At 46.8% G+C, this 18,990-nt stretch overlaps 1 protein-coding gene across 1 annotated transcript in view; it reads right to left on the bottom strand.

Moving 5' to 3' along the window:
* Positions 1-18,990, bottom strand: part of ppargc1b (peroxisome proliferator-activated receptor gamma, coactivator 1 beta) — a gene marked incomplete at its 5' end in the record, with an annotated part of 72,572 nt that overhangs the window by 13,713 nt on the left and 39,869 nt on the right. The window contains 2 exons of the mRNA XM_079228599.1: positions 2,133-2,333; positions 6,867-7,052. Of these exons, the coding sequence (XP_079084725.1) occupies positions 2,133-2,333; positions 6,867-7,052 (387 nt within the window). The remainder of the gene's footprint in view (positions 1-2,132; positions 2,334-6,866; positions 7,053-18,990) is intronic.

Below are 18,990 nucleotides of genomic sequence, written 5' to 3' on the forward strand. Positions count from 1 at the left end.
GAAAAAGAAAAGCATGAAGGAACCTTTGGAGCAGCTCTCTCTCTCTCTCTCTCTCTCTCCCTCTCTCTCTCTCTCTCTCTCTCTCCCTCTCTCTCTCTCTCTCTCTCTCTCTCTCTCTCCAGCTGTCAGAGGAATGAAGCAACAAGCGTCTGAGAGCGTCGTCTCTCTCCTCAGCTCTACTGTTCCGTTCTCAGTGTGCCGTAGAAACAACGGCCCGTCGCTCAGAGAAAAGGTCTTCTAGAAAGAAGCAAAACATTCTTATATTCAATCAAATCATCCTATCAAAGCAAAATAAACTTAAGAAAAAGTAAGGCATACTTTCCTAAAATTAGATATTTTTTTTCTAATCAAAACATGCTTGACAAGATTAATATTCTTTTTTTGGGCAAATATGACTTATTTTCTTGATACAAGGCTTTTTTTACTTTGATGTTCCGACGTTTGTGGGACGTCCACAACAAGTATAAAGCAGAACTAGTGGTTGGCGGAAACGGTAACTGTTTTTACGGAAAAAAGCCACGGAGATAAGCCACGCCCACTTTCCGCCGCGAATGAAGCAAATTAACCACATGAAGTCGAGCGAGTACACTCATAAGAAAAAGCGTTTTTCGTGTCCTTCCACGATTCGCCTCGCAACAGCGGCAGTTCGACCTCGTCGTCGTCGGCGGTCCGGGGGAAGAAATCGACGTTTCTTTCTGCGTTTTGAACCGACCCAGCAAAGTAAGCGTTTCATTGTGCAGAGTAACTGTTATATGACAATGCACAGACCTTTTATTGATAATGTTTCCATCCCATGTGACTGGATGTGCGTCTCCGGTGAGTATTCACGCTTTCAGGTGTTCAGCCATCCGGCGTGAAGGAACACTAACCCTGCAAGCAGCTCGCCCCCCTTTTTCCGCAGTGAAAGTTTAAGTCAATTAAAGGAAGCGGGATGAATTCATCTTGACAAGAGCAATAAGGCGGCGTAACAGCAGTAATCACAAGTCATTTATCGCAGGGAAATAGCTTCCTGCTTCAATTAGGCTCCGGAGCCGGCTGCACTCTTCTGACAGCAGGGTGAACCGAAAAGAGGGGAAAGTAGGGCACAACATTCACTGGAGAGGGAATCAGCTGTGTGTGTGTGTGTGTGTGTGTGTGTGTGTGTGTGTGTTATGGAGGGGGACGTGGTTTTAGGTGCATGGGATGATAGCGGTGGGAGGTTAATGGGGACAGAGAGAGGGGAGAAAACAAGGTTTGTTGTTTCCCTGGAAGTCCTGGTTCAGGGAAACGATGGAGGGGCCCAGAGAGAGAGAGAGAGAGAGAGAGAGAGAGAGAGAGAGAGAGAGAGAGAGAGAGAGAGAGAGAGAGAGAGAGAGAGAGAGAGAGAGGCATCCAGCAGCACTGTGTGAAAAGAGCGAGAGAGCTGGGGTAAAAACAAGCAAACACCCAGAACGTGATCGTGCTGGAGGAGACATTCACTCGTCTTTTAATCCCGATCAAGAGTTTAAAACTTCTCCATCGACTCCGCTAGCTTGTTCTCACCAAAGTCTGGCAGCGGGACGGCGTCACTACATCAGCTTCATTTGAACTAAAAGCCTAAAAAAGCGAAGCCTTCTGATCGCCGCCCAGAACCAAACTCATCCGACACGTGAACTCTTTGAACGTGTCCTCGGTTCCTGGAGGATTTTTGCACTGTCCTCCTATTCTCAGAAGGACACGCGGTCCTCCGAAATACAACACACACACACACACACACACACACACACACACACACACACACACACACACAGGACTGGGTGAAAGGTGCTCCAGCGTCCCTCCCTCTGTGTTCCTGGAGCTGAAGGCAGACTTTGAACCTCGCGGACCCGACGAGGGGAAAAACATCTTTAACGAGACGCGACACAGATTAAGGTACCGGGGCGAGCGAGAGAGAGAGAGAGAGAGAGAGGTAAGCGGACAGCGTTTGAAGCGCGTATGAAAGGCTCCACTTCCTTTGAGCTGGACTTTATGAATCGAAGACGACCGATGGAAGAGAAACATGAGTGTGTTTGAGAAGAGGGGGGTGGGTGGGGTGCAAAGGTGAGTTCAGGGACCCTGTTGATGTTATCTGAAGAGCAATGGCGGTGACGAGAGAGAGAGAGAGCTGTTCTTACTAGAGACGGGTCGTCCGCCTCCGGCCCCATGGACTGGCTGAAGTCCTCGGCGCCGAGCGGGAGGCTGTCCTCCTCGTCCTCGTCCCGGTCGGGCCCCTCCCCGAGGGCGGGGAACACGGAGAGCCCGCCCACCTCGGCGTCCACCATGCCGTCCAGGCTGTCGGTCAGAGCGGCGAGCAGAGCCGCGTTCTCCTCTTCGATCTGCGGCGAGTCAAAGACAGCGAGGGGAGGAAGGTTAACGGGGAAAGGTCAAAGTGTCATTTAAAAGTCTATGGAAACAATAATCATAACTAGAAGCAGAGGGAACTCAATCATGTCTTGTGTGCAGAATAACAGTTAAAATGCCATGAATCATTAAACAAAATGAATTTCTTTGATAATACATTTTGCATAAATTCGCACACACTGGAATCTATACATGCGGCGTGTGTTACTAATGTTGGAAACAAATTGGAGGCTCCGTGCTACAAATATATGAAGTTATTCCCTCACGACCTCTACGACCTCTGTGTGCAGTTGAGTCAAAGTGTTGTCACGTGACTGTCGGTCTCAGCCGAGCATCGCGGCTTCAGAGTTTATGTTTTTTACAGAATCTGGTTCAAGTACACGGTTTATTATAGGCGAGAATTTTAATAAATATAATAAAATGTTTTAAAAAAAAGGAATTTAAATCAAATGTAAACATTTTAAGCTTGGTTTCGGTGCTTTTGAACACATGATGTGTTCATGGACCGTCGGAAAAATGAAAATCTGACGTTAACGACTTAATGACGGTGTAGTTTTGTCGATTGTTTAAAGAAAAAATGAGCCAACATGCTCATTTCCTACATTTCCCAGAATTCCACCACACTTCATGGACGCAGCATTGACCTGCCCCGACATACACAGGAGGCATAAATAGCAGGAGATTTCCCGTATAACCCAATAAACACCTGTGACTGCAATGCATTCTGGTCTAATTCCTAATTCTGATTCCAAAATAGCCGGTCCGGAAAGAAGCCCCCCTCTCCCATTTGTTCTGGTGCACTGTTGATGCTTTGAGATAACTTCAGAACATATTGATCGCTGCAGCATTGTCACACGTGAATCCATCGTAATCCGATCAGTTGTCATGTGGCTGAAACAAGGCTCGTAAAAACAAGCTATTATGAGGGGTAAAGGTTTAAAAAAAGGCACAATTCTAGTTCCCTAAACACGGTGGGACCCCGCCCTGCAGTCCAGGGAGATGAATCAGACGCCATGTTTGAGTCTTTGGGACTTGAGTCATCACGGCAGTGGAAAAATAAGTGTATAAGTGTCCTCTGACAGATTTATGAACTGTGTTCACGGCTGGAAATGATTTCCCGTCTTCCTCCTTCATTCACTCCACTCAGCTGCCGTCTGAAGTCCATCCGTACCTCTTTTCTGTTTCATCTAACACGGTCGAGATGATGCAATCTGACCTTTGACCTCATTAGAAAGGACGCTACACATTTAAAAAAACAAAAACAAAAAAATCGACCAGTCGGCACCGTCCGTTTGACTCTCGGCCATCTTGGATTCTCATGATGCTGCCTGTACACGAGCCACATTTGGAAGATGCGTGGCAGAAAATATTGTTTATCTGTAATTTTTTAGTCCCAAAAAGATCCCTCCTGTCCGTCCACACGGGGCTGTTTGCTGTGATGGAGCTGCCATCTTGCTGAGAGCGGCGTCTGGTGGAGAGGTGATAGCGCGCCGGCCTACGGGAAGCTGCACTCATCTGTCTCTCTCTCTTCTATCATCCAGCTCCATCTCCCGGCTGCCAAACACATTTATTATTTAATTTATCCCCTGTCTCACGGCCGGGCTGCTGCCATTTAGAACGTCTCTCTGGAAAACTCTCGACAGGTTGTCAAACAGAGAGATTCAAAGTTGATTATAATAGTTTCCTTTTGGGTTAAATAGTTCAAACTTCTGGATTTAATGGTTTTAAAACAATTTCTTCACACATGTCTAAGTGCTTCTATCATAATCAAAGACGCTTTAGTGGCATTACCAGTGTATTTGAACCTTTTAAAGGCACTCACGGAGATTACCAGATTATGCTAATTAGATCAGAGAGATGTTAATTAGATTTCCTGCATCCTGAGTAGATTCCTCAGCGAGCGAGACAAAGAAGGCAACATCAACGACAGATGGAATAAAAACACAACATTTAATAGTATTTTTGACTGCGTGGACGCCTTTACATCTGTATTATTGTTATGAAAGTAATATTCTACATTTGTAACTGAATCAATTTCCCTCTCCAAGGTGGAATGAAGCTCTTCCCACACGCGAGCATCGATCAATCCCGACCGGCTTGGGATTAGATTCCGACACGCCGCTGTAAATAAGAGGAGAGAGACGCTCGTCACTCTATTCATTACTGAGTGTTTACGGCGGGAACGCCGGCCGGACGCCTGGCGGCTTCATTAGTCTGATCAATATGGTGTCGGCAAAAATATGTAACATAAAAACACGGCAGAGGAACGGGGAAGAGATGAGACGTTTCAACGGAGGACAGTTAGGAGTGAGAAAGGGAGGAGGGAAACGTTGGGAGTCACGTCAAAAGGTAAAGAGAGAAGGAATAGAGAAAAGAAGGGGGGGTGGGGCGAGATAGATGGAGAGGAAAAAGAAAAGAGGCGATTAAAATGAAGGAAACATGACAAGGAGGAATTGGAAATAAAGTAAGAGGGGAGAAAAGAAGGAGGAAACTACTGAGGAATAGGATGGAAGAGAAGTTTGAAAGAGGAGAGGGAAGGGAGGAGGAAAGACTGAAACTGAAAGGGGAAGGAAAGAGGGAAGAAGAGAAGAAAAAAGAAGACTTGGCGAGGAAAGAAGGATGCCTAATGAAGAAGAGAAGGACAGGAAAGGATGCTGAGTGAAGGAAAGAGGACAAGAGGGAGGGAGAGAGGAAAGGAAGGGAGCGCTGAGGGAGCGAGTAATGAAGCCCTGAAGAGAGAGAGAGACGATGGAAACGGTAAAAATGTACAGGTGAAAGATGAAGAGAGTCGGGTAGAGACAGAGAGAAAGAAAAAAAAGACAAAGATGAAAAGAGAGACGAGAGCAAGAGAAAAAAAAGTGTTTGAGAGAGAAAGATGGAGAGAAAGAAGCGTCATGTTTTGTCTTCATTGAACCAACACTCCACCGGCAGAGCGGCGTTACACGGCCGCTGATCTGGACCTGAATGCTACTTCATCTCTGTGTTGTCATCTCTTTTATTTTATATATATATATATATATATATATATATATATATATATATATATATATATATATATACGCTCAATTTAGCCTCCGTGATGGGGCCTGGAGCTGTAAACCTTTAGACGATCAATGACCCGAGGGTTTTGCTTTTTAGATATAGACGAACCCAAAAGAAAAAGGGTATTCCCTGAATTCATCCCGCCAGGCGGGCGCCTGACACCGGACTCCTCTGGGTTTTCATCCCCCCCCCCCCCCCCCCCATGTTGAAGCACCGGGCCGATCCAAAACCCGACGGACCGCCTTCGTCATCGTGTTACTCGCGGTGTAGCCGGGAATACGCTGGCAGCCGCCCCCGAGACGTGCTGCGCATTTCAGCCAAGAGATCAGGTGAAGGGCTCCGGCGCTTTCGCACGTGGCGACAGTCAAGGAAACTTTGGCTCCGGGGGGAACGGGATTCAATGAGCTGCAGAGCGTTTCGAGGGAATCGCGTTGCTTGGCGGCAGCTCGGGGGTAAACGTGTCCACTTCCTGTCAGCAGGTGTCATTGACGCACACTGCAACTGGGAATGAACTGGGACACATTTAGAACGGACAAACTGGGAATGGTCGTCTCTATAAGTGAGGTGACCACATCAGCACTTTGTAGAGTAAATGTTCATATTTATTCGGCAAAGTAAAGGTTGTAATGATACAAGAAAAGTTTGTAAAGGTACAACAAAAGATTGTAAAGATACAACAAAAGGTTGTAAAGATACAACAAAAGATTGCAAAGATACAACAAAAGGTTGTAAAGATACAACAAAAGGTCATACAGATACAACAAAAGGTTGTAAAGATACAACAAAAGGTTGTAAAGGTACAACAAAAGGTTGTAAAGGTACAACAAAAGGTTGTAAAGATACAACAAAAGGTTGTAAAGGTACAACAAAAGGTTGTAAATGTACAACAAAAGGTTGTAAAGATACAACAAAAGGTTGTAAATGTACAACAAAAGGTTGTAAAGGTACAACAAAAGGTTGTAAAGATACAACAAAAGGTTGTAAAGGTACAACAAAAGGTTGTAAAGGTACAACAAAAGGTTGTAAAGATACAACAAAAGATTGTAAAGATACAACAAAAGGTTGTAAAGGTACAACAAAAGGTTGTAAAGATAAATATGTCAAGATCTGCCGACTTAAAATACCCTTAAATCTGAAGCTAGAAGGAGTTAAATTTGTGATGGAGGTTCTTTTCTAAGCTGAAGATGTGTTTCTGCTTTAACTTTGTACAGAAGCCCGTCCACCAAATTTACCCTCAATCCACTGATGAATCTATTCATTCTAACCAATTGAAATAATAGTGTTCATGATAAAACCATGGCTGGTTGGACTGTTTGCTGCGTTACAAACGGGCTTCAACTGAATCTCGTTGTGCATGAAGACAATATATGATCCTTGAATCTTCTGAGACGTCTTTTAGAGAAACAGCGTCTGCATATACGTCCGGTGCACTGGGATCACGGCCGGCAGAAGCAAGGCGTCCTCACCTCAAAGAGCTCATCCGCCGTGCTGTAGTGGATGGAGGACGGCGACGCGTCCGACGGCTGATCGTTGCACCACTGAAGCTCGCTGAGACAGTTGACGCTGTCGAAGTCGCTGGTGTCCAGCTGGGAGAGGTCGATGTCCGGGAAGTCGGTGTCCAAGCGGTCCGAACACACCTCCTCCTCCCCATACTGAAGATGGAAAAAGAGAGGGGGGAAAAGGTCACGTTAGTCAAACATCGAGATTAAAGCAAAAGAAACTCCCCAGGCGGTTGATGTTTTCTCCGTAACCCCTGCTCTCTGAAACGCGAGCTACCAAACATGGGAAATAACTTCCCTCCATGAGACTCCCAAGGTTGCTGTTTCCTGTGAAGTTCATCGCTCTGAGCAGCACTGCCATTGTTAAAATTAGGGCCTCGGCTCCCATTGGGACACCCGTTCTAAAATATGTATGCAGCTGAAGTACTTGCGAGGCACTTTGGATAAAAGCCTCCATCATCTGGCATGTACTGTATATTATTACACCGCTGTCGGAGTCACGAGGAGCGCTCATCAACAGCCCCTCATCTCTCAACAGCTACTCATTACAGATAATGAGACTTCCACGTTAGAGGAGGTTCGACACTGAGACCAATAGAGACATAAACCAGGGATTAGACAGTAAACTGTGTCACGAACACCGGCAGCACCTATCGGGAAGCGTGCTTTAATCGAGCGCATCTCCCTGCGGCTCAAGTGCAGCCGTGACCCAGGAGGTCTTCAGGTCGATTAGTTCCCCTGCGTTGGTCGAGGGCGTGTTAATCAGGTGAAATGAGCCGCTCTGTTTGGTGTGTGGGACTCTTTGGTCACAGCTTAGTTTGTCTGTGTTCTAAAGAGTCAGAAAAACCTCCCCAGTCACGCAAACTGTGTACAATGGTTCTTGAAAAGTAAGTATTTTGCTCTGTGCACACACAATGTAAGAGACAATTCATACATTTTCATTCATTCAAAGATTAGCTACAGAAGAAATTCAACATATTTTTCCAGCCACCTCACGAATCCATGAAAACATCCTCATGATCCCCAACAACCCCTTCGGAAATGTCCAGAACCCCATTAAGAAGCCAGAAAACCTTCACAAGGATTCATTCAACCCCCAAAGGATCCCTGGACTGCCTCATTTAACCCATATACTCCTATAACCCCTATACTCGTATCACTCCCTCTTCAAGAACTACTCAAGAACCTAAAAGCCCAAAATCAAGGAATCCCGGGAGGAACTCTGTCCCCTAAAGGCATCTAGAGCTCCCTCAAGGAACCTAATGACCTCCCCAAAGAAACTCTCATACCCTTTCAAGAACCCTTAAAACAGGGAAAATATCTGTAACCCCTAATGACTTCCAAAGGCCCTTAAAGGACCCTATAACCCCCTCAAGAACCCCCCAAACCAGGTGGAACATCTAGAACCCCAAAAGACTACTAGATGCCCCTAAAGGAGCCATATAACCCCTTACAGGACCCCATAAACCCCCTCAAGAACCCCTAAAACGGGGCGTAATGTCTAGAACCCCAAAAGACTCCGATATGCCCTTAAAGGAGCCATATGCCCCCCTAAAGAACCCTTTAAACTCCCCCATGAACCCTGAAAGACTCCTATATGCCCTTAAAGGAGCCATATGCCCCCCTAAAGAACCCTTTAAACTCCCCCATGAACCCTGAAAGACTCCTATATGCCCTTAAAGGAGACATATGCCCCCCTAAAGAACCCTTTAAACTCCCCCATGAACCCTGAAAGACTCCTATATGCCCTTAAAGGAGACATATGCCCCCCTAAAGAACCCTTTAAACTCCCCCATGAACCCCTAAAGATTCCTATATGACCTTAAAGGAGCCGAATGGCCCCCTAAAGAACCCTTTAAACTCCCCCATGAACCCCTAAAGATTCATATATGACCTTAAAGGAGCCAAATGGCCCCTAAAGAACCCTTTAAACTTCCCCATTAAGCCCTGAAACAGAGTGGGACGTCATTAACCTCTAAACACTCCTAGAGGCCCCTAAAATAGCCCTATAACCCCTTAAAAATATATTTAAACCCCTCCAGGAACCCCTTTAACCCTAGTAACAATCGCTAAAATACCCCTCAAGGATCCTCAAAATGTATCTCAACAACACATGGAAACCTCTCTCAATAAACTCAGAAACTCTTCTGACCCCCCAAACCCCCCAAACCCCCGGTGAGATCTATCCTGCAGGACGGTCCAGCCAGACGTGAGCGGCCACGTGGTCGGCAGTCACAACACATGGCTGAGAGTCAGAGACAACAGCAGGAAGTGAGTCTACGTGACTCAGTGTGGAGGGAAGCCAGCGACCGCGCTCTCTCGGGGGAGGCAAAGATCTTTTGGGGAAGGAAGGAAGGAAGGAAGGAATAAAGAATGGCATGAGGAGGGGAGGCAGGAGGAAAGGAAACGAGGGAAAGAAAAGCAGTCGGACTGGATTCATGTGACACTACTTGATGGATGTGTGCGTGAGATATAAGTGTCATATTGAAGGAAACGCGGTCTGTTAGCGGCACTTATACGCCCACACACACACACACACACACACACACACACACACACACACACACACACACACACACACACACACACACACGATGGAGTGAGTAAGTGAGAGGGAGGGAAATGAAACAGGGATATAGAGGAGGAGCAACGGGAGGGGGAGGAGAGTCGTGACTTGATTGAGAAGAAGGGAAGGAGGGAGGAGAAGAAGACGAGAGGGGGGAGGGGGGGTGCCCTCTGTACGACCCCCCCAGCTGCTGATGCAGGTGTGTGTTGTCACCTGTGTGTGTGTGTGTGTGTGTTTTAGCATGCAGATCACATCCCTCTCACGTGCTCCTGACTCATTCCCCTCCAACACTCGCTCCCTCAGCGCATCCTTCCTTTCCTCTCCTCTCCCCTCCCTCCCTCCTTGGCCCATGTCCTCTTTCCTTCACTCAGCATCCTTCATCCTCTTCTCCTTCATTACGCATCCTCCTTCTTTCCTCGTCGTCTCTTCTCTTTCATCTCCTCTTATCCCGCTTTCCTTCCCTTTTCAGTTTTCAGTCTTTCATCCTCCTATCCTTCCCTCTCCTCTTTCTGCTTTTCTCTCATCTTGTTCCTCGGGAGTTTTCTCCTTCATTTCCTTCTCCTCTCCTTCTTTTCTTCCCTCTCTCTTTGTTTCCACTCTACTCCAATCCCTCCTTGTCATGTTTCCTTCCTTTTAATCAACTCTTTTCTTATTTTTTCTCCATCTATCTCTTCCTTATCTCGTCTCTCCTTCTCTTCTCATCTTCTCCTCTGTCCTTTTCCTTCTCTCTTTGCTGTTCTTCCTTCTCTTCTTTCATCTCCTTACCTTCCCTCCCTCTTCTAACCTCTTCTTCTTTCCTCCATCCTTCTCTCTCTCTCTCTCCTCCCTCATAAACTCGGATGAACAGGATGATTGATTTCTTTGTTTCCACTCAGCTCCTCTCCGTCCTCAGTCATTCTCTCCATTGCAGCTGTCAATCAATAAAAATATCCACACACACACACACACACACACACACACACACACACACACACACACACACACAGTGGAGGACGTGCAGCACATACATAAATACACGTCATGTGATCTCATCTGCGTCACATTCAAAGCGGCGACCCTCTGCTGGTCTCTCTCACACACACACACACACACACACACACACACACACACACACACACACACACACACACACACACACACACACACATCCTCTCCGCAGCAGCAGAAGGTGCATGTTCCCACCGCCTCTGAATAATGATGAAGCCTCGACAGCTACACGCTACATGACTCACACGCCAGGAGGAGGAAGAGGAGGAAGAGGAGCAACGGAGCAGCTCAGCAACGGAGCAGCTCGGCAACGAGCAACGCCTCCTCGTTTCCTTCTTTTTTTGTACACGATCACTGAACATCCTGTTGAATTCCTGGTCTGAGCGCCGCGACCCTTTTGACCTCACGGGTCGAGACGCGCTCAGTTTCCAGCTGATCCCAGTCAGGAGGTTTTTAGGATCTCTGACTGAGAGGACAAACAGCACTGGTAACCAGCAGCAACCAGTCCGCTCCTCATTGCTCCGAATGTATTCAGCAATGCATCGGCAAGGCAACACGTGTTGCAAACACACAGATCAAAGAAGCATAGAAGCGGATTACGCTGAAGCGTTTTTTTTCTTCATCTCTTCGAGGCTGTTTTGATGCTTTGTTTCGCCAGGACTCAGTGTCACTGCTATAATCTACTGCCATATGCTGGGAATGCAGAAATTGGTTACAGCTGCGGCTTTTTCTTCTCTGAAAAGAGCGAGCCACAAACCTTCCAGAGAGAAATCTTTAAGCCTGCAGGGCGATCACTTCCCCGCACGATGACGGACATAATCCAAAGAAGGTGCCCAAGACTGCACGAGTAAACAAGCGGCGGTTACTGTTGTGTTTGAGCTTCGTTCATACCGTGCAGCCCGTGTGTGCGTCTCTGCAGTGGACCCGATGCAGGAGGATGCACCGGGTCCACTGCAGAGACACGTGGGTCTGAACCTCCATGTTTGAATCCATAAACCACCTCACCCTTCTGAAGCGGCCCTGAGCAAATAAAGGAGCCTGAAATCCACAAGTGTGAGGTATGAATATAAATCAGTTTTTTGCTGAAAAGCACCACAGTGTTCAGTCATCCTTCTCCGGGAGAGAAAAAAGACACACAAAAAAACGTGTTGCGCTTGCTAAAAGAGAAGAAGTGCGCTGGTGCCAGTTTGAATGTACGATCATAGGAAGGGACATCACACACCGGCCTCTCACACATCACTCACTGTGTCTCTGTGTGAATCTATTACGGCTTAAACGGAGCGCTACAATGAGCAGATTACGCAAATGAGCGTGAAATTAACGTGGAATACGGACGCCTTTGAAGTTATTGAAAAGGGAAGACTTCAGGCGATGAGTTTTTAGAAACAGAGGGACTGCAAGCTGCAGCTGAAACACACAGGAGTTAAAACAAATGATGTTTGCGCTGATGTGGACGCAAAATCTTGACCTTTTGACCTTTTTAAGCCTATAAAATGCACTCTGCTCAAAGGGTATCGCGGTGTAATTATAATAACGGTGATGTGGGGCGGGTTGTTAAGGGAAATGAAGTGTGGTCACTTCCATTTGTGGTTAATCTCTGCGCCGGTAACAACAGTGAAAAAACCTACCGGCCCGTTCAGTCATAAAAAAGCCCGCTGGGATAAATCGCGCATTAAAGCGGCGCTATTAATAGCGGCGGCGGCGGCACGTGGGAGAGCGATCTGGGCTGAGAGCGGCAAGCGGATACGGGAGCGAGACTGCGGAGGTGAAGCTCGAGCATCCTTCACTTCTATCTTTACACACACACACACACACACACACACACACACACACACACACACACACACACACACACACACACACACACACACACACACACATTCTTTCTAGGGTTATCTCGTGTTGGACCTCTCACAGACGTAAAGCTCCTCGTCGTTCCATTTGGTTTTCTATTAATAACACACTGGGATTTTTTTTGGTGACACGAGAACTTCTTCTCTAATTGGTTGAGTTAAAAAAAACAGCTAAAAGCTAAATCTATGAGGCTGAGCAACGCTTACTACATACGTGCATGCTACGTAGCTTAGCATATACATTCAAGCCAGCGGTTAGCTGCTAACTGACCTGAACCAATCATGCTGTGTCCCAATTCCATAATGTGTACTATTTACTGATGCTTGGAGCTATTTTGGTTGGTGTAAAATACATCAAGTTACAGTACTTTACCGTTTTATACTCACGTAAATACGTTATAATGACAAATACATTTTACAAAAAGGAAGCAAGAAGTCTTTTTACAGATTTTGAAGGGCTAGTTTATAGGATTTGGTGAAGGTAGCGGTGTGGTTGCAGGCTTCAACCCACTGGAAATACCCTTTGCAGTGGTTGGTTTGTTCACTCTGGGCTTCCGTAGAAACTTGGCTCAATCGCTCTATATGTCGATATCAAGGATTCATTTTAAGCGAAACGAAAACACGACAATTCGGACTTTCAGGTGATCGTAAAACAATATTATATTCCATCTTGGCAAAAATACCCTTTTGTATTCTTACATTTAGATTCTGAATCCGTGGTGGTTCTGATAATAATAATAATAATGATAATAATAACGTGACACCTTATTGATCCACACAAAGAAATCAAAGCCCTGGCTGCTCTACGGCCTTTCTGTAATGTTACCTAAGGTCCAGCCACAAGCTCCATCATGTGACTGTCCACACACACACACACACACACACACACACACACACACACACACACACACACACACACACACACACACACACACACACACACACACATACAGCAGCACCTCTATACAAGGTCGAGCCCTCTCAACCCTCGGCTGTAGATCACAGGAGCAGAAAGAAGAGCGTAACTCTCCTCTGGATAAATGGGATTGTTCCTCTTCTGCGACGCACAAATCATTTGATTCGACCCTCAAAGGCCTTTTGGCGCTCCAGAGGTTCTGGATTACCACAGCATGAAGACGCAACTAACCCTCTTACTTTATTACGAAATTGCTGAACTTGTTCTGCACTCAATTCCCCCGAGAGGAAAATCTAACTCTGCTCTTCTAGGAAGTGACCGTCTAGCCAAAGAGTTCAATTCTGCTTTTTACTGTAATGGAAACGATGGAGGACCACGGCGACATTTTATTTTATTTTACTCAATGAGTTTATCAATCATAATTAGTTTCTGGCACTACAGTACAAGTGAAATATATTTGAATACTCAAGCTCCTTAAACCCGTGTTTGAGGAGAAAACACTGTAACACAGAACAAGGAGGGGGGGGGCAGAGGTGGGGGGGGGGGGGGGGGCCCATGTGAAGGTCAAGTGACAGACCGGAGCCCATATAGCTGAGAGATGGTGATGAGCGGCGCCCGACCGAGTGTTGTAATCACCTCCGAGCCTCTCGGGCTGAAGTGACACGCAAGATGTAAGGCGGCGTGCCAGGAGAGGGGGAGGGGCTCCGATGAGCGTCCCGCTGCCTTAACTCTCCCTGTTTATGTAGGTCACTTTGACAGGAAGTGGTCTATAAGTGACACCGCCGACGTCCCACCGCAGTGCCGGTCGATTTGAAGATGATGTGGAACGTTTTAACCTGCTTTCCTTATACTGACCACCAGGGGGCGACTCCTCTGGTTGTATAGAAGTATATGCTTCATGTGTTGAAGCTGCATTCTCTCTACTGTCCACCAGGGGGTGACGCCTCTGGTTGTATAGAAGTATATGCTTAATGTGTTAAAGCTGCATTCTCTCTCCTGACCACCAGGGGGTGACGCCTCTGGTTGTATAGAAGTATATGCTTCATGTGTTAAAGCTGCATTCTCTCTACTGTCCACCAGGGGGGCGACTCCTCTGGTTGTATAGAAGTCTATGACAACATTATGGTCATTTAGAGTCAAACAGACCATAAAGCAGGGGATTCTTTAGGGCGGGCCTAAAAAGAGGCCTCTAAAAAGGCTCAATTCAAGGCTTCAAAATGTCCACAAACCAATGGGTGACGTCTCAGTAACGATGTCTGCTTCTATGCAGCCTGTGCTCCAATTACACACAACGAACGCATCACAGCCGAGTTCTCAAAGCACTCAGATCGTAACGGCAGAGACAGAGGAGGAAAATGTGAGATTGAAGTCTTCCATCTAAAGGAAACACGTTTCCCGACGAACCCGACAGTTGGGCCGAGCCTCAGAGACTCACGGGGAGACGGAGAGGACTTTCCACATTCACGTCCCAGAATACGTTCGCTTCGTCGTCATCGTAGCGACCCCTGTAGGATTACGCCGTGACCTTCGGGAGGGCCCCTTTCTTTAGGTTGACAACCGATGCTTCATCGTGACACGACAAGTCATTTGTTGACAGGTAATGAGAGGGGGAGAGCTGCACAATTTCCCAACTCATTTCTCTCCCCCGGAGAACAGGATGTGCTTAATTACTGCGAACAAAAAAGACCCCTCAGCCCGTCCTCCATGTTTAATAAAGGGCCACAAAAAAAGCCAATTATGAGCCGTTTGATTATTGAGGCACAAAGTCAGACAATGAAGACGCACGAGGGGACGGACGGGAGCTAAATTAGGATGCAGATCAATGGGAATCACTACCTCACGCTGTTTGATCTGCATTTACCCAGAGACGCTCGACTGCTTTTCATTCAGAGAGTTAACGTGCGTTCACAGCGGGGAGACGCTCGGCACAAACGCCGGAAATATTATATAACGTGAGTCAAACCTGCCGCCCACCGAGCCTCAAAAAGACTCGACGGCGATCATCATTCCAAAGAAATTATCATCCTGAAAGGGCTTTTTTTTTTCTAGATGGACCTGAAACCTCTCTTCATTTTTGCTGTGTCATCTTTATTTACTCTTAACCAGTAACATATAGACTGATATGTACACATCTGAACTAAATATCACATGTGTACGTTTATTATAACACCAACATTATTCAAATAGCCCTAGTGGTTGCAGAGATACACCCTTTTTAATTTGGGTATGACATTTTCGAGCAGAGGCCTAAAAATAGGTGTGTTTTTAAAAGGTTTTAAAGGAGCAGAATGTAGGGTTTAGTGGCCTCTAGTGGTCAGATTGCAAATTGCCATTCTGGGTTTGTCCATTCTGGGCTACCGTAGAAAAAAATATTGCCAGTGCAACACCGTGAAAAAGAGTTTTAGGGGATTATACAGTCATGCAAACATAGCTATGAATATTATATTCCACTTCCGTCGTAATCCTAGACACTGTTCCTTTAAAACACTGTAATGTTGATATGCACGTATGTAAAAATGTTGTCGTGAAACATATTGTTCTAGAGTCAATGGTTTGCAGAAGCCAACATTTAATTCTGGCCAATGAGTTGGTTTCATGGATGAATCGATGAATAAACCAGAGTCTTTACATTCCTCGTTTCCTTCACCCCGGAGACGTCCAACAGCCAATGAGCAGAGAGCAGAGGGAAAGCAGCCGATCCTCACATGTGAGACGATGTGTGAGACTCGATCCCTTGAGGCTCTAATTCCTAATCCTCCTGCAGGTGCGCGTCAGGAGTGTGAGCATCAAAAGCACACGCGTGTGGAAAAGTAAAAATAAAGCCGACGACTAAGTCAAACGTCTTCTGACAGAAGCAGACGGAGGAGGACACAATTACCCAGAATGCCAATCTGCGGTCTGATTATTCAATAAGTAAAGTGGTTCATTCAGATACTAGATATCGCTGTGTGAGTGTGTGTGTGTGTGTGTGTGTGTGTGTGTGTGTGTGTGTGTGTGTGTGTGTGTCTATATTTAGCTCATTCTGGTCTCATGACCACTTTTTCCACAGGCTGCTGGTGACTTGAGGAGCCGCTGCCAGACACAGATGCCACCACACACACACACACACACACACACACACACACACACACACACACACACACACACACACACACACACACACACACACACGTAATGCAAGAGAATGGAGATTATTTGATTATCAATCAAGTGTGTGTCTCTGTGTGTGTGTGTGTGTGTGTGTGTGTGTGTGTGTGTGTGTGTGTGTGTGTGTGTGTGTGTGTGTGTGTGTGTGTGTGTGACCTTGACCGGCATGACAGACAAAGTGATTTATGTGACCGTGAGCACACACACCAGCGGTTGCTGAATGGAAGCCCAACGTCGGCAGCTTGCGTTTCTTATCACGCGCCGCAGAGGAGCGCTTGATTTTATTTACCTCACGACTTAAAAAAGGGACATTCTGTCTAAACTCCCTCTTAAGTTGATTGAGTTCATCTCCTTTAACTCCAAACCACCAGCAGACGATCAGTCAGACAGGAAGTCACGAGGTCAAAGTAGACGTGTGTGTGTGTGTGTGTGTGTGTGTGTGTGTGTCTTTGTGAATGTGCTGGATGAGCACAAACAAGGCCAAATGAGGGGGAAGTGGGACGCTGCTAAAAAACCAGAGCGTCGTCAAGTACGGCCTGTTCCCACGCGTGTGTGTGTGTGTGTGTGTGTGTGTGTGTGTGTGTGTGTGGACAGAGTTCCGTATTGTAACATAACTCGGCCTGCCCTGCTGTTGGCGCCCTTGAGCAAACGTCCAATCAGCACTTTTGACGTTCAGAAGCATTGATCTCATGGTGATGACCTGAAACAGCAGCTCTGCATTCACACCGCAACTTGAAAGAGAGAGAGGAGTAAACACCGGGGTGCATTGTGGGAAATGCCCGTTGGCCATCGTGGACTTCGAGGCGGCAAAGAGTCAAATCGGGGCGGTGTGCAACCTTCAGGTCTTTATTTCACGAGATTTTTCTGGACATTTTTTTTCCCAGCTGAGAGCATCTTCTCCATTATCGCAATGCATTGTGGGAGGAGCGTGTCCATTGACACTGTACTGTCCGACGCTCGAGCGCCTTTTTCCGTCGGTTCACTTCCTGTTTCTTCGTGTGCGCTTTAACTGCAACAAGTTATTCCAGGTGCTGTGTCACTAATCCCAGAGTTTAACTGCTCTCACCAGAAGTGAGGGAGGGATTAGACTTAATCCAATTAAGCATTCGTGACATTTTTTTTTTTATTTGGAGCATTTCGGTCCAAGTTTCGCTCCTCGCCGTCTTTCCCTGCTGCTCGGCACGCCGACGCCTGACCTCTGACCTCTTCACTGTCAGCTGCTTGCAATGGTGGAAATCAGACACCGACGGAAAGAGATGTGGGGAAGTCGACCTCACACACACTGACACACACTGACAAGAACACACACTTCTACAGACTGTTTGCTTTGTTCTGTTCTCCCTCTGAAGCGTCATCAAAGGCTCCCTTCCTCCCACTTTGTCTCAGACACACACACACACACACACACACACACACACACACACACACACACACACACACACACACAATGATTTCTGGCCTTCAGTCAATACAACAAGTGTTATTGAGTGCTTCTGATGCCGCTTACAGTCTCAACTCAAAAAACAAAAAGCGCTCGTTTTTCACGAGGGTGAGGCCCCCGGGGGCCCGGACAACACCAGGGGCCCGGACAACACCGGGGTCGGGGCATGAGAACGTTTCGGAGGCGCCGAAATTCCAGTCTAAATGTCCTTTTTTTATTTTTATTTCAGAGGTTTTGGTTTCGCTTTTGATCCGCAGCTCAAAAGGAGTTTGATGAAATCTTCCTGTCGCTCTTCTCTGTCCTCGCTTCTGATTTTAACAAACAAACAAAAAAAGCCTGAAACTAAAAACATGTCGTCTGGATTTATTCGCTTTATGCGGCAAACTTCAAAGGAAAGAAACGGCTTTAAACTCCAGTGAAAAGCTGCAACAGAGTTTCCTCTTTATTTCATTTCTCCCAGGAGAGGAGCTAATGCTAATGCTAATGCTAATGCTCCTCTGACTTTTATAATGACCCTCATAAATATCACTAATGGCTCCAGAGAACATCCCACGAGTGAAAGCCTGCCTTCCTCCGAGCAGCAAGGACCTGGATACCGGAACCGTGTCGCATCACATTTACAGCGGTGGTGAGATATTGAAATGAATAAATAAATAAATACATAAATACAGATCGAGCCTCCGAGTCGTTCAGGTCTCTGGACTCAAGAGTCTGAGGTCACCGTGGGATCCGGTCCGTCTACGGCTCTTCCTTCCTGCTGGAGATCCGTTACACCACCTCACCTCCAGCCGACCTCTCCTCACTCTGCAACACAATCTGGCTCCCCCATTCCTTCATTCCTCCCTTCCTCCCTCCTTCCCTCCATCCATCCATTCCTCACTCTGCAACACAATCTGGCTCCCTCGCTCGCTCGCTCCATTCCTCCCTCCCTCCTTCCATTCCTTCATTCCTCACTCTGCAACATAATCTGGCTCACTCGCTCCCTTCCTCCCTCCATTCCTCTCTCCCTCCCTTGCTCCCTCCCTCCCTCCCTCGCTCCCTCCTTCCCTTCCTCACTCACTCACTCATATCCTCCCTCCCTCGTTCCCTTCCTTCCTCGCTCGCTTGCTCCCTCCTCCCTTTCTCTCTTCCTCCCTCCCTTCCTCACTCACTCACTCACTCATATCCCCCCTCCCTTTCTC

This window comes from Taurulus bubalis (assembly GCF_910589615.1).
Source record: "Taurulus bubalis genome assembly, chromosome: 13".
Lineage (NCBI taxonomy): Eukaryota > Metazoa > Chordata > Actinopteri > Perciformes > Cottidae > Taurulus > Taurulus bubalis.